The 18,972-nt window shown below is 39.3% G+C and overlaps 1 protein-coding gene across 1 annotated transcript; it reads left to right on the top strand.

Moving 5' to 3' along the window:
* The first annotated feature begins 1,816 nt into the window (after positions 1–1,816).
* Positions 1,817–18,972, top strand: sptlc2b (serine palmitoyltransferase, long chain base subunit 2b). Its single transcript, XM_028040365.1, has 12 exons — positions 1,817–2,067; positions 5,313–5,507; positions 6,242–6,396; positions 8,250–8,398; positions 8,602–8,726; positions 9,999–10,092; positions 11,025–11,130; positions 12,299–12,518; positions 13,441–13,567; positions 16,093–16,228; positions 16,326–16,455; positions 17,451–18,972. The coding sequence occupies exons 1-12, from the start codon at positions 1,924–1,926 to the stop codon at positions 17,562–17,564; spliced, it is 1,695 nt and encodes a 564-aa protein (XP_027896166.1). The 5' UTR covers positions 1,817–1,923; the 3' UTR covers positions 17,565–18,972.

Here is an 18,972-nt window from a genome sequence, read left to right as displayed (position 1 = left end):
GCATTATAAGTTGAAAAGGACTTTCTTTAAGAATTCTGCAGGAGATCAGATGACAACATCACTGTGGAAAATGCTGACGCGCAACTTACACATGTATTTTGTTTACAAAATTGCAATCAAATTGCTGCACACCAGGATTGCGGTGCAATAACAAGGCAGTATTTAATGTTTTAAAATAAAATAAAAGCAAAATAAAATCCCTAAAAATAACCCAAAAAACAGTAAAAGTAATAAAATCTATAAAAAATAAATAATCGGAATAAATATTGAAACACATCCACTAAGAATAAGCAATTCTGTGATGTCATCATTGACAGTAGTTGCCTTACCTGTAATAGAAAGATGTGATAACACCATGAACTTGTTGTCAATTTAAGCTAGTAAGTCAAATCTGTGCTACTTTAATCCAAAAATATTAGCTGATGTAGTTGATCAGCTGATTGTGAGGCCTTTGGAATAAACAGGCCTCCTGTTTGTACACAACATTGCCAGAAGTATGAACTTGAGAGACAACCCATTCTCAATCTACTATGATGTAGTCTCCCAGTCTTTTTTCAGCTTTAAGGTGTAGGAGTTCCTCTATGGAAATTGTTTACTGTTCCTCCAGAGGCGCATAAGCCACCTAGAGTAATTTGCAGATCGCCAAATCATAGAAACACGATTCTCCATCACGCGTCGACACTTTGCATTGCACCTGGTTATGTAAGGCTTGAATGCAGAGTTTTCGCAGAGCCAATCTGCAGGCTTTGGTGCTTGATTTTTGTGCTTTTGGCCCTGGGAGTGGCTGCATGCAACACGTGAATTCAGTGATTTGAATGCGTGAGTGAATATTTCTGTCACTACAATGTAACCTAACGTAAGAACTAAAACCAACAGTGAGCTGTTGTTTAGTTTTCATTCTTGGAAGCGTTTCACAAGACCTAAGGACAGCTGAGAGTGTTAATGATCGCAAATGTTAATGAAATCACCAAGGCTATCTTTTTTTTTAGAGAGATATTTTTGTTTTTACTTTTTCTGCTAGTCTAATTTAATTATCTTTATTTGTTTCTATTGCACTTTCACTATTTAAAAGGTCATCATAAGTCATCATAATTGAAGACTTGTCTCTTCTTTTGTGTTAAAGTCAACTTATTAAAGTACATTTTTATTGTTTTAGAATTGCTTTGTTGTTTAACTATTTACATTTTTTACTGGCATTTCCTTGTTACAAATAGAACAGTGATATTTTACGTGTGATTGTATTCTATACATTGTAAATTAAGATTCAGTTATTTATTTAATATTTGGTTTCGCATTTACAAGCGACACTTTTGAATTGTGATTATTTTAGAGCTATAGAGAGTATAAGTCTGGAAAGTTCTCTATAAACCAAATCTGATTCATATTTGCTGAACGAACGCCAAACAAAACGATATTATGGTGATGGAGACGCTATTTCTCTCCTCTCCGCTTCCCTAACTTTACTTTACTTGCATACCCCACCTTTACTCCTGTGTATTTTTCCAATTCAACCCAGCAGCGTCACTGGAAAAGGTTCTCGGTCCTAAAAGGTTACCATAGGTTATATCTATGTGGGCTGAACGTCACGGCGTCTCACGCTAAAGAGAGACTGAAAAAATGTAAGAGCTCTCACAGTGTTTCAAAAGACGCCGAATGAGCTGCGGCAAATAAAATGCTGCCCAGATTCTGATAATAATGATTACTGTTTAAATAGACGATCTTCGCATTGACTTCACGCTATTGGTTGATAGAACCACACAGGGGCGTGAATTTCCGGAAACCTCGGCCGCGGTCACAGGGCAGCTGCAGAGTGGGCGTCGAATCCGTCTCCCCCCGCCCTCCTTATCTCAAATCCCGACTTCACATTCTCAATCGCTACAGAAGTTGAGTCCACTCAGTTCGTGAAATTTCCCCGGGGGAAACATGACGGAAAGCTCCTCGACGAAGCTGCTGAACGGAGACGCCTGCCGCCGGACGATAAACGGGAAAACCGCGAGTAAAAATGGCTACGTGAAGAACCGCTGTCTGTTTCAGCAGCCACAGAAGTACCGTCGCTCCGGGGAGAAGGTAAGGCCCAACCGTCACGGAGAGAAGACCGGAAGAGGCTAGTAACAAACGGTTACTTTCTATTTTATATTTTATGAATTAAACATAGTATCCGATTCGTTCTATGATGTATATATTTATATTTGCCGTGTTTATTTATATAGCGGCTAAATTCTTGTGTGGGAGTGGTTTCCCTGAGCAGGAACGTGCGAGGCGCGGCTACTTGTCAGTATAACAATATGTCTCTGCTAATATCATTGCAATTACCTTGTACAGTTAGCTTCTAACGCTCTTTAGTGGGACTTGACGCAAATATTTGTATTAGACATTAGCTGTGTCGTATAGCACACATTTTCTATTTCTTGTTCGAAATGTAAATTCTGAAATGCCAGTGTTATTTTCCTAATTGTCCATTTCCTAGGGGGCTACTGGAACGGCCACCCTTACCTTGTGTAATTTCAACACTGTTGTGGACTGAGAAACCTGATCAGGGACGATTGTAGTGATGACTCCCCCCCCCCCTCACCTTCCTCCATCTCCTGTAACTTTACACCCTGTTGTTTCCATACCGTGTTCGCCGCTTAGTCAGGTCTCTGTTTACTGACTTGAGTTTGAAGAGGACAAGTGTCCTGTAGTGTCGGAGGTGGTGTCTGTTCCCAGGGAGAGGGAGGCTCAGCGGTGCTTTGACTTGTCCCATCAGCTGGATATCTCCAGGCTTGATAGGGCGCGGTCCGTTTTAATAGTTTGATTTTTTTTTTTTTTTTAAACAGTACACATTCTTCATTCGGGTGTGAGGGTGGGAACTCTCTCCAGAAGAAGATCAAATACGCTGGAGTGAACGTCATATTCCACTGGTTCAATTGTCTTCATCCATTGGGTTCATGTTTTGAGCACAAAAAAATAATAATAAAAAATCAGGTCAGCCTACAGGAGGTTAAGGCAGAGATGCAATCTTATCACAGCTCAAATTGCTTTCCGTAAGAGGTGGGATTTATGGCGTCAAAAGGAAGAATGTTTCCTAGCTAGTTACCATCTGGAGTTGTAAATAGCAATCAGTCTAAAGTAGAAATGCACCACCAACATAATATTCGTGAATGACTTCCAGATGGAGTATTTTGTAATCGCTGAAGTTGCTGGTTCTGACTCCAAACCGTCTCTTCCATCAAGGACGACGGTCGTCTGACAGCGATTTAAAGAGCAGCAGCAAAAGCAAACGATGTGGATTAGCAGCGCTTGCTAGCAACCGATTGCGTCATCTGTGGAATATGGAAAATTGAGCTATTGCATGGGTCACAACAACGTATTTTAAATCGTCTCCGAGACTAAACGATAACATTGTTGTTTTGAGACCATTTCTAAGAAATATAATGCAAGTTCACTCTCTCAAACATCTATAAACTTTAATTTTGTAAAGAACACTTTACATTGGAATTGGAAGATATTTTAAACAGAAATAACAATAATGACCAATAAATTACACATCACAAAAAACAAATAAAATGGACTACAAAGTCTCTCTAAACCACAATAGCCCTTCAAAAAATATTAATCATCAGAATGGAAATTGTTGCACTCCTTTTATTTGATCATGCAATGAATTGATTTATTGCTTATTGCCACAGGTTTAGTCATGACAGACATGGCACCTTCATAGAACAACAATGTCTTCAGTCAGAGGCTTCTTTAGATTCTTTGCAAGCCTGACTGCTACTGGAGATCCTTCCTGCTCACAGCCTCGTCACTCTAAACAACTCTGAAGATAATTTGATGATATTAGTTATGGTATTTGATTTCCCTCTGGGATAAATGAAGTATTTTTGATTTGAAGAGATTTTGGACTACCTGATCGCTGGTTAGAGCATGTCCGGCTGAAAATTGCACGTCCAAATTTCTAACCATTTTTGTGTGGTCTCGTCATAAACAGGGTTGCTGCTCCTTATATTGGGTTTGGTCAATAGAAGGATCCAAAGAGCAATGCTGTGTAATTCCACTTTTACAAAAAGTTAGATATTATTAAAAACTCTAATCCACTTCTAGCTGTAAATGTTTTTAGCCCTGAATTTTTTCTTAACACATTTGAGGTAACTCTGACGTGGGGAAAGCGTCCCGATACGGGAATCTGAAAGGCATGTAAACAATCCCTGCTGTACTTCAGATTGTCTCCACACCGGATCAGCATTTTTAATTTTATTTCATTCTTTTATTTTTATTTATTTATTTATTTTTGTGCAAACAGAATTCTGCCTTGCTTACTTATTGTCCAGCTTGAACCAAACACAATGTGCTTACACCACAAGCTTCCCCCTATTGTGTACACAATGTACCGTAATCTGATCGTCTGCCACCGAGATGCAGAACAAGCAAGTGAAACATTCTCTTCACTTCTTCTGGTGCCCACTTCACTTTAATCTCTGTGTAGCTGCTTAATTCATTGGTATCATTTGCTCTAAGAGGCTCATTTTGAGTTTTTTTTTTTTTTTTTTTTTTTTCTCCATAAACTCCCAACTGTCCACCATGTCGAGTATTTTCTCGGCTGCTTCAGAGCTGAACCTGTTTGGCAGACTTTTGAGTGCACAAACGATACACACTGTGCACTTTGAGCAGCTCTGAGGTATTTCATTGAGAAGCATGACCGGTCACATGAGAAGTGGCTGCTCAGCTGCTGGGCAGAGCTCGTAATGAGCGACTGCTCTCGAGTAGAAATTCCTCCCGTTTAGCTCGAAATTCTGCTTACATGTTCTCCTCCGACAAGATTTAAGTTCTCCTGCATTCCAAGATCAATACATTTTCGACTCTGGATTAATAACTTCTTTGCTAACCGGTGTGTGCAACAGACGGGGTCTTTGTAAAAGAAAATGCATTGGAGTCTCAATTTACTGTTTAACCTTTTCTAAGATAAAGAGTTTAATAAGTAATCCCTGCTGTTCTGTAACCCACGAGGAGCCTGTGTCCTTTTCATGACATTTCTGACCTCAAGGATAGATAAACGGTTATCTTTTTTAATAATGTGACGTTATGTTTAACGTCACATTATTGTTCAATTACGTAAGTAGTAATTAAAGTTGGCACATTCCTTTTTTGTATTTATCCTTTAAAACTTAGCAAAAATTGGATTGAGAGTTCTTCGAAAGTTAGAAAGTCAAATTAAGACAGGAAAATGTGTAGAAACCCCGTTTATAGAAGAATCAGGGCTTCTGTGCAGCATAAACTTTCATTTGGACTTCTGCCTTGGAAGTCACTGAAAACGTCCCTTTCTTGTTCCTCAGAAGCAAAATGCGACCCATAATCCCAGTTTGTACAAGAAGCCCTTTGTGGAGTCGTTCGAGGAGACGCCTCTGCTGGTGGCTGTGCTCACCTACATGGGCTACGGCATCCTCACCATCTTCGGCTACCTCAGAGACTTCCTCCGCCACTGGAACGTCGAGAAGTGCCACGTGGCTCGAGAGAGAGACGAGCAGAAGGTGAAGCAGCTTTTTTGCGCGTTTGATACATGGAAAGTGTCGGATATCGTAGTGGATTCTTTGAGTAGTTTTGACAGAAATCGAAGCGTTTCCCTCTGTCTGGTTTGTGTTTTAACAACGATTTAGCAGTATTTTCCGGAAAACGCTGCTAAAAGAATCTTTCTGTTAAGAAGCTACCGGCCCTTCACTGCAAAAACTCTACATTTTACCAAGTGGTTTTTTTGTCCAGTTTCAATTGCAAATGTCCCAGTACACTTGAAATGAGATAAAAACTAACTTACAAGTAACTTTTCAGCAAGAAATAGGATCTTGTTTTGAGTCAATAATTCCTTAATTTTGATGAAAAAGTGCTAGTCATGACATTTTTCCCACATTGTAAGTTGAAGTGTATTGTTCCACTGGGAGGTTATTTCACTTGTAGTTAGCACTTTATCAATATTAAGGAATTATTGACTTAAAACAAGCTCCTACTTTGTGCTGTAAGTTATTATTATTTTTTAAAATCTTATTTCAAGTGTATTAAGATATTTGCACTAGAAACTAGACCAAAAATACTTGATAACATTTTGTGTTTTTGCAGTTTTATCATTTTGTCAGTGTTTTACGCCTTTCATTGCCTTCAGACCGATTTATCTTGTCAAACTGTAAATATTTCCTTTTGCTCGGAACAATGATAACTTGTGCGTACTGGAATGCCACGATAAACCTAGAAATATTTCCTCCATTTTCCACAGGATTTCGTCCCTCTCTATCAGGACTTTGAAAACTTCTACACCAGGAACCTGTACATGCGGATCCGGGACAACTGGAACCGGCCCATCTGCAGCGTCCCCGGAGCCAAGATGGACCTCGTAGAGAGAGTCACCCACAACTACAACTGGACGTTTGAGTAGGTTGCTGCGTTGTGTTGACATTTGTTTGTTCATTTTGAGGAAAGTATGTCTCACAATAAAAATAAGTTCATGTTCTCTTCTGCCGACTGGGCTACATTCCACATCTGTCATTACAAAGTAGATATAGTTGTGGTTTTCCCCGCGTACAGTGGCAGTTTGTGATGATGCTGATCTAGGATCACGCCCAGTGGTTGCGTAATTTGCACCCTGAACAGAGTGACTTCATTTGTGATTCAGGAAGTTATTTTGTACGCACCAGTATCTGTCACATGGTCTTTATCTTAAACTATAAAGACATTAAAACAACGTTTGTTGTGTCTAAATGTGGTTACAGTGACCCTGTACATCAGCTTGGAAAGCGTTAAAAGGCGTGGCGCCAATCTAATTATATCCCACTATCTGTGATCGTCTGTCATCTCAAGAAAATGGAATGCGTCTTTATCACATTTATGTACTGACCACTGATAATTCTGCTTATAATTCTGATAATTCAAAACATTAACGTTAGTGAATATCTCAACTGTTTCACAACAACTAAAAGGAGTGCAGGGCATTCATCACTATTTATGTAGACTAACAGCTCTGTTAAAATTCTGGCTGAGTCATACACCTTCCTGTTTATCACGCTGGTATGAGAAGTACCTACAAGAGCGCTGGAAGCTTTTTAAAAAATTTTTTAAATAAACTCTCATTGTTAGTATAGATGAAGACAAAGGCAGGTAAAGCATAAACGGTTAAAAATAAAAGCAGACGCACCAAGCAGACACGCAAATGTAGTCAAAGTCTGACCCAATCTTAGCTTTTATATTCTTTTTAGTAATTATAAATAACTAAATTAGAATAAAAAATAAATAAAAACTGAACTTTCACAACAATTACATGTTTATAGAGAAATAAACAAAACACTTGATTTCTCATAAACAACCCAAAGTCATACAGACTTATCTATCTAAAGACGAAGAGATGTTACCGAATCCTCCAGGTTATTAGACATATGTAAGATCTACAATTTCTTTCTACTATATCATTACTAAAACTGTCTCCGTTGAATATTGAATGAGAAAAAGCTCAGATTTACTATTTGTCTTTAAACCAAAAATGTATTTAAAAAAAACCCCAAAAAAACCCATAAGCATCTGTCTGTCATGGTCTATCATTGTTTGTCATCCAGGCTGAAGTCGCATTTTGTGGGAGAGCAGTCAACGTTACATAGTTCCTCTGATATAAAGGATTCCACTATTATTATTACTATTATTATTGTTGGAGTTGCCATTTTAAAGTGTCTGTAGCAACTGTATATGAGCGATTGGTGCAGTTAGCATTAGCAAAAACAGCAGTCTCTTTTTATCGCCTGTAGTGTTTATTTACCGTTCACTGCTATCTTTGGGGAGAAAAAGACAATTGGATTCCACTAAATCGTGAAACAGAGTGGCTTTGCTATGATTTGTTCATCTTCCTGTCATTTTCTGATATCTAACTTCCTGTTTCAGGAAGCAGCCTGAATGAAAACAAACCCGTCACTGCAAAAACATGGTTTCCTTTCCAGAAGCCTCCTACATTCTTTGTGCTTCCTCTCGCTTGATTTTTCAAAATGCCAGTGCAGAAAACGGCTAGCTAAATCCTCTTCCTGCAGTAACAAACTCCTGACTGAAGAGTGTTGTTACCGTAACCTCCAGACGTTTAGGTATGGTGCGTTCACAGACTCGGAGGGTAGGGGGAAAAAAATGATATGTTGTAGTTTCCAGCCAACTGTTTACAGTGAACGTAAAATCAATGCTCTGGCAATTAAAGCAGACATTCTCCTGATTTTTTGACCATTTATTTATTTATTTATTTATTTTGGTTTCAGGCACACCGGCAAGGTGGTGAAGGACGTCATCAATATGGGGTCATACAACTACCTCGGCTTTGCTGAGAACACTGGCACTTGTGCTGATGCTGCTATCGAAGTCACACAGAAGTATGGAGTCGGCGTGGGAAGCACTCGCTGTGAGATGGGTAGGTTAATCATCCTGTAAGTTGGTTTTTGGAGGAATTTCCAAAATTTAAAAGTTAATTTTATGTTGATTTTTGTTTCCAGCCGCTACATCAGTTTTCAACAAATAACAGTAATCTATTTCATAAATAAAAGGGTGCAGCTAGGATTAAAATTGAACACTCTCTCTTCTTTTTTTTTTTTTTTTTTTTTTTTTTTTTTACAGGCAACCTGGACATCCACGAGGAGTTGGAAGAGTTGGTGGCCAGGTTTCTGGGTGTCGAGTCGTCCATGGCCTTTGGGATGGGCTTTGCTACCAACTCCATGAACATTCCTGCTCTCACTGGGAAGGTGGGGGTGGGAGAGTTTTTGTCTCTTCCTTTATGTTTTGTTTTTTGTTCCCTGCTGAATCTGGCGTAACTCCTTCCTTTGATCCTGTCCAGTTATTGTGGCCTTCTTCCAGCAACAAGTTTCACTGTTACTGGAAAACCTGCCGCATCGTCTGCGTAAATGGTTCAGTCGCGTGTTCAAAGAGGAAGGCCGGCAGCTTCCGGTCCAAGCTCTGAAAGCACTCTGAGTGCAAAGGGTTGACGACTGATGTCAGGGCCGCTTTGACTGGATTCATTGTACGCAGCGCGAGCCAACAGAATTGTTTCCTGACAGAAAACAAGTGGAGAACAATTAAGAGTCGGAGAGCGGAGCAAGACGCGCACAAGTTGAAGTCACAAAGGGTTCATAAATTCCCAGCTCTGACTTTCTTTGCTAGTTTACATCCATACGAGCCCACCTTTACGGCTTAAATCTGCGTTATGCAACATGCTTGTTTGCTCTTTGGCCACAGGAAGTTACGTAAACTAAATCATTTCTTTTGTAGAATGTTTGCCTCTGTATTTATTTCTATGGGCTTTTCAGGTTTAGGGACATCACTAATTGAAATCCCACAACATTCACCATGCAGAGAAAGATAATTGTGTGTCTATTTGACTCTCTGTTTAAGTTTAAACTCAAAGCGCAAAGTAGGGATTGAACTAAGACTAGTCAGGGTTCATACAGGTGCTTGAAATCCCTGAAAATGCTCAGATTTCATTTCCACGTTTGGAAAGTGCTTGGTTTCTGTATTCGGTCCTTAAATGTGCTTTATACTCGTACTGCATAGATTTGTAAGAAAATGCAATCTAACGTTTTAAAAGTCTAAATTTGGGAAGCGTTATTTACAGTTGAAACCAGATATTTTAAGACGCAAAATAAAAAAAACAGACATATTGTTTTTTCTGTCTGTCTGAAGTTAAATCAGACCCAACTTTTCTTGTTTTGGGTCAGTTAGAATTACCAAAATTATTTGTGTTTGCCAAATACCATGTCATTTAACAAAAAACTTTAGGATTTTTTTTTTCTAACCTTCTTTTTGTGGATTGTGTTCAAGCATTTAATTTGAGCAGGAAAGTCATCTGAATAATATAATCACGAGGCCAAAAAGGTTGTTGCTCAACACCCAACAACTCAAGCATATGAATCCCCGGATTAGCTGGTTTTGCAAGTGATGATGATAGAGAATGTTTGCACGTGGGTGCATAAAATAAAATAATGTACAAAATGGAGGCTAACTCCTGGTTCTTGCCGTAGGGTTGTCTCATCCTGAGTGACGAGCTGAACCACGCTTCGCTGGTACTGGGCGCTCGGCTGTCTGGCTCCACAATCCGCGTCTTCAAGCACAACAGTGAGTGACTTCTCTCACTTCTGTCTGAAATGGAAACGAAACACACGGCATGAGAGAACACCCAGAGTGTGTAGAAATGCTAACCCTCTTGATTACACCCACTCTTTCGACAGCATTCAACAAATTACCTGTAAAAAGGCTTTATCCAGGTGGCGAGGACAGACGTAATGACATGGGTGTGTGTAGATCGCTGCTAATTTCACATTGTCTCGACTTGCCCAGCTCACTCTTCCACCAAGTTTTTCGACTGATATTCTAAAAGATGAGAGAATCTATATAATTTTTGTTTTCCACAAGTCTGCAAAAATTCAATTGGCATTCATTTCCCCAACGTCGACACTTTGAAGAGCTGCCACTTCCTGCTTCTCAATTTGTGTCGATTCATTTATTAAATAAAAAATATATTTTCTTCTTTTTTTTTCCGGAAGTATTTAGATTTCTTTTTACATACCTCGAGTTAAAATGTCGACAATTATGCTCTTCATATTTATCTCTTTCCTAGGGCCACGCTGAGAAAATATAAACAAACAATAATTTTGCCAGAGTATAGTAAAAAAGATTGCGAGAGAAAAAAAGTCCTAATATTGCCAGAATAAAATCAAAATATTTTGGTAATAAAGTCAGAATACATTGACTTTATAATAAACTATTCTCATAATTTTATTTTTTAATTTTTTTCTCAGCATGGCCCTAATACTCTGTCACACTTGCTAAATAGAAGGCTCTGCTCTTTTAGCACATGAAATGCGAGACTGAACTATAATTGTAAAATTGCTATTATTTATCAATTGGGTATATACAGTATATTTTTTTTATCAGTTGCACCGGCGGTGATCAGATATATGGATTTCAAATGTAGTAGTTGTAAATGTTCTTTTCTAAAGTCTTCAGCTGGTAACGTAACTGTTCCCCTCTCCTACTCTCCTCTGCAGACATGCAAAGCCTGGAGAAGCTGCTAAGAGATGCTATTGTTCACGGACAGCCCAGAACCCACAGACCCTGGAAGAAAATCCTGATTGTGGTGGAGGGCATTTACAGGTATGTCTACTGGTAGCGCGAATGTTGGCTGAGCTCGTAACTCCATCAGTTCGGTAATTAAGTTAATATGATTGAAAAAGAGACTGAAGATTTTTCTTTCCTCCCGTTTTACTACCAGACAAACCATTTTCAGGCAGGTTGTGCTCTAAATGAAATAACCATGAAATTGCCGTTAGCCTTCCGAACGCAGTAAACATCTGAAATATTTTCTACCAAGTCTGACGCAGACAGAAGCAGATTGAAGAATGTCTCTAAATATATTTGCGTGCTCCAGATATCACAATGGTTCTTTCAAATGCACTTGTTACGGAAGCTGCGTTGCAATTGCTTGCTTAATAAAATCCAAGGAGCAACAAAGATAAACTCACTTTAACGAGTGTTGCCGTTTGGTTGGAAAGGAAGTTAACACTTTTGAATGCATTTTATTTCATCAAAATGGCTGCTGACATCCCTGCTAGGTATTAGTTTCCACTAATCAGGACCAAGCTATTGCCATGCAGTTTTTGATTTAACTTTCTCTTCTTTATTTAAAAAGAACCCTGTGCCTTTTAAAAGAACATTTGTGCATTATTGAAAATGTATTGAGCAATTTTCTTGTATTTGTGTTGAGCGTAGCATTTTGTGTTGTGAATTTTTGGTATCTAATAATATTGCGCTTTAATATTATTGGATGTCTTTCAAGGTAATGGATCTTACCTTGAAAGGTGCGTTCAAGGTGAAACGAGTTGTTAATGTTGTCTTTTTGTTGCGTTCATCGAATTCATTAATTTACAAAAGTTCTTTGTCTTAAGACCAAGTGATAGAAATAAGAGAAGGAAGATTTCAAAAGTAAAAGTACAGAACAGTTTGGATGAGGAAATGAAAACATGCTTGACTGTAAATCAATTCAAAACTCTTTATGAGAGAAAAAAAATAAAGTCTTACACTCTTTTGAGCTAATGATGAGGAAAATTGTATATTTTGAAACTTTTATTGATAATTTAATGTATAAAACTGTAAAAATTCATTATGTAATCTTTGAGAAAGGGACCAGATTTTTTTGTCATCTTCCTGTTCCTTTTTCACTCACGTATAGTAAGGGTTGTTGTAGGAGAGTGTTTGTGGGTTGGTGGTGAAATTTAAACTGAGTGAATAAACCGACTGATTTAGATTTCTTTAAACCTCAAAGCATGGAGGGGTCCATCATCCGCCTGCCAGAGGTCGTCGCCCTGAAGAAGCACTACAAAGCGTACCTGTACCTGGACGAGGCCCACAGCATCGGCGCTCTCGGCCCAAACGGCAAAGGAGTGGTGGACTACTTCGGCCTGGACCCCAAGGACGTTGACATCATGATGGGAACCTTCACAAAGAGCTTCGGGGCTGCTGGTGGATACATCGGAGGCAAAAAGGTCAGCAGCGAAACCTCTGGAGGGATGGCTGTGAAATCCCGTAAAAAAACGTTACCCGTAAAAGTAGAAGTTGTGATTCAAATAGTTTGAGTGCTTAATCATCCTCAGCAGATTGGGCAAGTTTCCTGTCTTTCCTGCGTCATATGCTGTTGGTCAACACTGTTGCCAAAAAAAAAAAAGAAAAGAAACAGAAATCCAGCTTTTTGTGTTTTTGAAAAGTTGAGCTGGGATCATCCAGTCGTTGTTTTAACCACTCAAGAAGAAAAGGCGTACTAGATTTTGTTGTTTCAAAGCACTTTCCCTCCAAATAGCAGCGCTCCTAAGGTCATGAAAAGTCTATAGAAGCACAATTTGCTACTTTCAAATTTGCGTTTCCAGACAATATTTATTCCAATTTCAATATGAGGAAAAAATGTCCAAGTACCAAGTTGTATTTGTCCTTATATACTTAAATTACACATGTTTTCTTCAATTTGCCACATCATAATTCACAATGTTTTGACCCCCTAATCCTCTTTAAACTGGGTCTGTACTTCTAACACCAAACACAAATAAAAGGTGATTTAGATGTCAAACTAAGCGCTAAAACAGATGTGTTTTTTTTTACATTTTCTTTTTACAAACAAGTAGAGGTTTCAAAGTTCATAAACTATTTTAAAGAATCCGTTCTCATTTGAGAAAATTAAGTCTCATAGATGTTGAAATGGACCTAATCCAAGTTGGTAATCAGAATCCACTTTCAGCGTTAATTTAAGATTGGGAGACAATGGAGATAAAACCAACGAGCACTTTAAATTCAAATGTTTGGTCTGGAATTATGAAATTGGATCATGAAAACAAGAAATTGGTTAGGAAACGTAATATTAGACAACAATGTGTCTCTGTAAACCTAAAAAACTAATTTGACTGATTTCTCTGTCAGGAGCTGATTGACTACCTGCGCAGCCACTCTCACAGTGCTGTGTACGCCACCTCTATGCCCCCTCCTGTGGCCCAGCAGATAATCACCTCCATGAAGATCATTATGGGAGAGGATGGAACAACTCTGGGTATGTGTCAGAAAAGCACCAGTAGGAAAAAGCTATCAAATTAAACCAATATATCACCTCGCATTGAGATTCTTGCTTTCTTTTGATTAGAAATATGCAACCTGCATACGTGGTTTCAGTTTCTTGGTTTTTAAAAAAAAAAAAAAAAAAACTGGCTGCGAGTGTTTGGTTCGACCACAAGATGGCGGTAAGCCCGTACTTTACATTGCGGCACTGCAGCAGAGAATTGATTCCCCTGCCAAAGATTGTTCCTCTCAGTTCCCATGAGACCTGCCAGACTCACCAGCACATAAAAAGTAGCTGGACTGCTTTATTACAAATTAAGACATCTGTGATGTACTTCTAAACACTGCATTAAGCAAAGTCTAATTAAATTCAAAGTTCTTTTAAACTTGTTCGCTTTTGAAGAACGCTGTTATTAGAAGATTCCTTTCAGTAAAATGACATCTTTTTCTTCATAAGTTCACCTTTCTTTTTGTTGTTGTTAATCTTAGACCCTCCCCTTGTTTCTTTGTTCAGCTTTGGGCCAGACTATTGGAAAGTAGTACAATAGTGTACTTTTGGACTGCCCTTTTATCACTTTCACATGTGTGCTCCGTTTTTTTTGTTGTTGCTTTCACACTGTGGGTGCAAAGCAGCATGATGCCTCAGGACCAGAGGCCTCTGCAGACCCAACTCTGCTGGACTCTCCTACACACACAAATAAACGACAAGGTCTTGTTATTCTTTCTGGGGCGGCACCTTCTTTACTTTTTACGAAGCTTGATTGATTCAAACCTTCCCCCTCCCCTCCGTCCCTCAACCCGTCCAAAAGCTGATCTAAGATCAGGTTACGCTACTTTCAAGCCTCCCAGTTGATGGGTACAAGAATAACAACTCCCGCTGCAATCTTTGTAGTGTGCTCTTTCTACAGTAGTGTGTCTTCTTTTGTGTTTTTTTTTCCAAGAAGAGAAGGCCTGACCTTGCAGCAAGGATATTAGCTTGACAAGTTTTTCCCACACCCTTCCCCCGTGGAAAGAGCACCAGTGACAGTATGATTAGTTGCAGCTCAGTCACTGTTTGCAATTCAAGCCCTTTGAAGTTTCAGATGCTGACACAGAGTCAAAGTGACAGTCGGAGTTGCCTGTTAAAGGCCTGTTGGTTTCCATATGTCGCGCACAAAAGGGACGCCAGACGCATGCCTGAATTGAAAACGGAAGCTTTAATTAAACGTGAACGAGACGGGCAGAAAAAGCGACGCGTTCCCGTCCGTGTTTCCCCCCCCCGAACAGGACGGCTAAGGCGTGTGAACGCCAGCTTTCTGTTTTTGGCCAACGGATCACTCTGGGCCAGGAATACCTGTGGATTTCTTCACAATGGAAAATATGTGCGGGTAAATATAAAGCCGGAGTTTGTTGTGTCTCAGGTTGCTTTGAAGCTCCGCTGTTTCTGTTGTGGCTTTTTGAGCGCGGCCCGGGCAGATGTGTGTTGCTGTTGGCACTTTGGGGCACATGGCTATTTGTTTGGTTGGGACGCAAGTTGTGTGAATCCGCAGCGTGACATGGCATCGTCCAATATCTGTTTAGTTTCAGCTTGTTGACTACGAACCAAAATAATTTTGTTTGTGTTCAACACTTTTTTTTCCTTTTTTTTTTACCCCCCCTAATAGATAACGGTCAAGGTAAAGATTTTCTCTTTATCTGTTGAATTGACCTCTTACATGAAAGAGTTGGGTTCGGATTTCATTTTTCAATTTGTGTCAAATGTGCTGAAAATCATTCTTAATTAAGGATGTTTTCATGAATAAAAGTTGGATAAAAATAACGTTTTGCTACATTATGCCACCTTTTAAAAAACGAAAAAAGAGCAAAAATGTATATTCTGATTGACTATTGTGTCACTACTTTACTTTCCACTCAGGCCTTCCACTTCTTTTTCACGACTTGAAATACATTCAAGCAGATTAATGTGTCTGTCGAGTGCGGAAAAAGTGCAAGAGAGTTCTTTCAGCCAGCTGGCAAGTAGTACAAAGCATCAGGTTGGGGAGGGGAAGCGCTTCAGTAGTCACTGCTTTAAAAGTCGTAAAAAAAAGTCTGATCAGTTTGGACCTTTCTTTTTTTGTTTGTTTTCTGCTATTTCTCTAACAACACTTCAAACCACAAGAACATTATGATGCAAAATGGTTTAGAAACAATAACCCTGGAATACTTTGATAATAATGATAACCGGCCCATGCTTGCTTTAAATTAGCAAAACTGTTAGAGACAAGTTTTATAAAGTTATAACTCATTTTTAAAGGTGTTCGTTGGCAGCGTTTGTCTTTTGTTTGTGTATTTTTAAGGAATTTTTATTTTTGAAATTTTCTGAAATCATATAAAGAAATAAGGACCATCTGTTCTCAAATAAAATGCAATTCACAAATATAAAATCCCAATAATACACATCCAATTTTGAACTACACATACACTTTGTGAATAAAGTACTATAAATTGGTAGTTTTCTTATTCATATTTTCACATTGAGCCTCTTGTCTTTACGTTTTCTAGGCGCTGATCGCCTCAGGCAGCTTTCGGAGAACACCAACTACTTCCGCAGGAGGCTCTGCGAGATGGGCTTCATCATCTACGGCAACGACGACTCGCCCGTCGTGCCGCTGATGCTCTACATGCCGGCCAAAATCGGGTAAGCGTCGCCGGTTTCAAGTCCCCGTCGAAGCCATTGGTTTAGTTTTTTTTTTGCCGCCTTGACGCGAACAGCTCGGGTTGCCTTTGTGTTTCAGGGCTTTCGGCCGGGAGATGGTGAAGAGGAACATCGGCACCGTGGTCGTCGGCTTCCCGGCCACGCCTATCATCGAGTCGAGAGCGCGCTTCTGTGTTTCAGCCGCTCACACCAGAGAAATGCTCGATACCGTAAGTGAATCGCAAGCTGCTGCTCAGCGGCGATGTTGGTTGAAACGATGGAGCTGTAGGCCAGACTAGAAGTTGTATTCTAGTCCAGTTTTCAAAAAATACAAAATGAAATTACAAGGAGAAGGATGACGATAAAAGCTTATTCTGATTCTGACATGATCAAAATAGGGCCTGTCTTAATTTATGAGTCAGGAAAACTTGTTTAGGAAGAATTCTCTAAACTTTCTAGGTTTGCACTTTCTACCAAATAAAATAAAAACCGCCTCACTGTGGACTTTGTAACCTTCTTTTCTTGACTTTCTCTAAATTCCTTTCCATGATTTGTGGTTCCTTGAGTTGCTTTCTCACTGGAATACCTAACCTCTTTATATATATTCTGTCTTGCACCTCAAATATTATTTAAAGCACCTGCAAGGCCAAACCGTCTTTAAATATTACTGCGTAGCGTAGCTTTAAAATTTGTCATTTTTATTGAGCCTTTGCTCCACTTCTCCAAAGACGCTTTGCTCATCCGTCAGAGGAGCACATCATCAGCGGCGTTTGTAAATCGTCCATTTAACGGGCATCGGCCTGCTTTTGTGAGGCACACCGAGGAGCTGCTTTTTCCGTCTTTGGAAAAGCCAGCCTTCTCCATTTCTCTCTCCCTGTTCCTCAAAGCGTGGAATCAGGAAAACGAAAAAAAAAAGGTCAGGAGGAAGGTAAATTGTTTCCAGGTGCCCTGCAATATGTTGCAATACTGATAGGGTCTCTGGTGGAAAGGAGTGGTGAAGAGAAGGGGGGGGGAGTTTTTTTTTTTTTTTTTTGTTCAATGCTGTTTTCGTTTTTTTACACTGAGCCTTCTGTTCACCTTTCACCTCCACTTTCCTCTACTCTGACATGTCAAAACATCCCCACCTACATTTGACAGGCACAAATAAAGTCTCTTTGAGTCCTTATTAATATCAATCTCCTATTTCCTGTTTTTTTTTTTTTTGTTTGTTTGTTTTGTTTTTAAGGCTCTGGAGGCCATTAGTGAAGTGGGCGACCTGCTGCAGCTGAAGTACTCCAGACGGGAACAACCTCTTCCCTCTATGGGCTGGATGTCTGAAGAGAGCCTCCTTCAGGACTGAACCAGCTCCATCTTTTATTTCCTCCTTTCTAACCTCTCTGCACAACACACATCCCATTAGATGAATTTATCTGATAACAAACACTTGGAGCCAGTGTCACCCACTCAGCTGCTCCGTATCTGCGAGAAGCGAACCTGTGACCCGCGAACTGTTCGCACGTCTCGTCACGAAGTGTTTCCGGAGCATTGCTCGCTTCCTCTCACGTCATGTCTTAAATCTTATATATATATACGTATATATATATATATATATATATATATAACGTTTTATTTGTGCAATAAAAGAAGAGAAAAAATTTCAAGAAGCCTAAAACAAAGTAGGGGGAGCTCTGTTGCGGAGAAGAGATCTGATCCTAGCCTTTTTGTACGAGACAAACCTGATGTGTGTAGATATTATTTATCGCAAAAGCAAAGGTGTGTTATTTCTCACACACACACACAGACGGTTCCCGGTGTGTATTGATCCGATCGCTTCTACTTGAATCTGCTTATAGAATATTGGATTTTCTTTTTTTTTGTTTTGTTTTGTTTGTTCCCCCCAACCAAATGTTGTTGCATATGTATAGATATATTTCCTATATTTCTCTTGAAATGCGAAGCAGATGTTTCCAAAAGAAAAACATGTAACGGAATGGGGGGGAGAGACAAGAAATTTCCAGGAGCAAGACTGACAAAATATTTTTTTACCACTTATTTTCTATTAATAGTCCTGCAGCCTAAGTTTTTACTGTTTACACCTGCACTCAAACACTTGGGCCAAGTGTCTTTAACATTTCTTTGAGGTAAATGGCCTACATGTATATATTTTCCCCCTCCATTCTGCTCACTAAAGTGCTTCTATGCCGAGCATGACGACGCGCTGCAACTTCGATCTGTATGCATGATGATGCTGCTTCAAAACTCGTCCGATATGTACAGAGCAGTTTTTATTTATTGAAGAAAGGCATCTTCTCCTTTTGCCATCTGTTTTTGAAAGGCAGCTCTAAAACATGCTACAGTTGAGAGTATATATTTGAACCAATCACACGGTCATAACATCCGGACTGTACCACTGACAGGCGCTCTAAATGCCGAATGACGTTGGTAGGAAAGTTTTATGTATATCTACATAAATATATACTCTGAATGTTCTTTATTTATTGTTTTTTTTTTTACCATAATTTTTACGTTTTGTGATCATCCACTGAAACAGCATTCCATAATCATTTTTTGCTTTCAGTGTGTAGCTGTCATTTTGATCTGTTATGTTTGTTTTTGGTAAACAGTCTGCTGTCCAGTTTCAATGTGAGTCACTTTTGTTCCGTCACTACTGATGTCAGACCAAGGTGGTGGTTGTTGGTCAGAAAGTTGTCTGTTGTCTGCCAATGTGTTCTTTTATGCTGATAAAAAAAAAAAAAAATCAAAAAACA

This window comes from Xiphophorus couchianus, chromosome 15, assembly GCF_001444195.1.
Source record: "Xiphophorus couchianus chromosome 15, X_couchianus-1.0, whole genome shotgun sequence".
NCBI classification, from domain to species: domain Eukaryota; kingdom Metazoa; phylum Chordata; class Actinopteri; order Cyprinodontiformes; family Poeciliidae; genus Xiphophorus; species Xiphophorus couchianus.
Note: the sequence above shows the minus strand (reverse complement) of the source record. Positions and strands in the feature narration are given on the sequence as shown.

Bases quoted from the DNA above. Each gene is read 5' to 3' on its own strand.
- sptlc2b (XM_028040365.1), top strand. From the start codon at position 1,924: ATGACGGAAAGCTCCTCGACGAAGCTGCTGAACGGAGACGCCTGCCGC. The intron at 11,131-12,298 runs GTATGTCTACTG...TAAACCTCAAAG, and splicing joins GTGGTGGAGGGCATTTACAG to CATGGAGGGGTCCATCATCC. The intron at 13,568-16,092 runs GTATGTGTCAGA...TACGTTTTCTAG, and splicing joins AGAGGATGGAACAACTCTGG to GCGCTGATCGCCTCAGGCAG.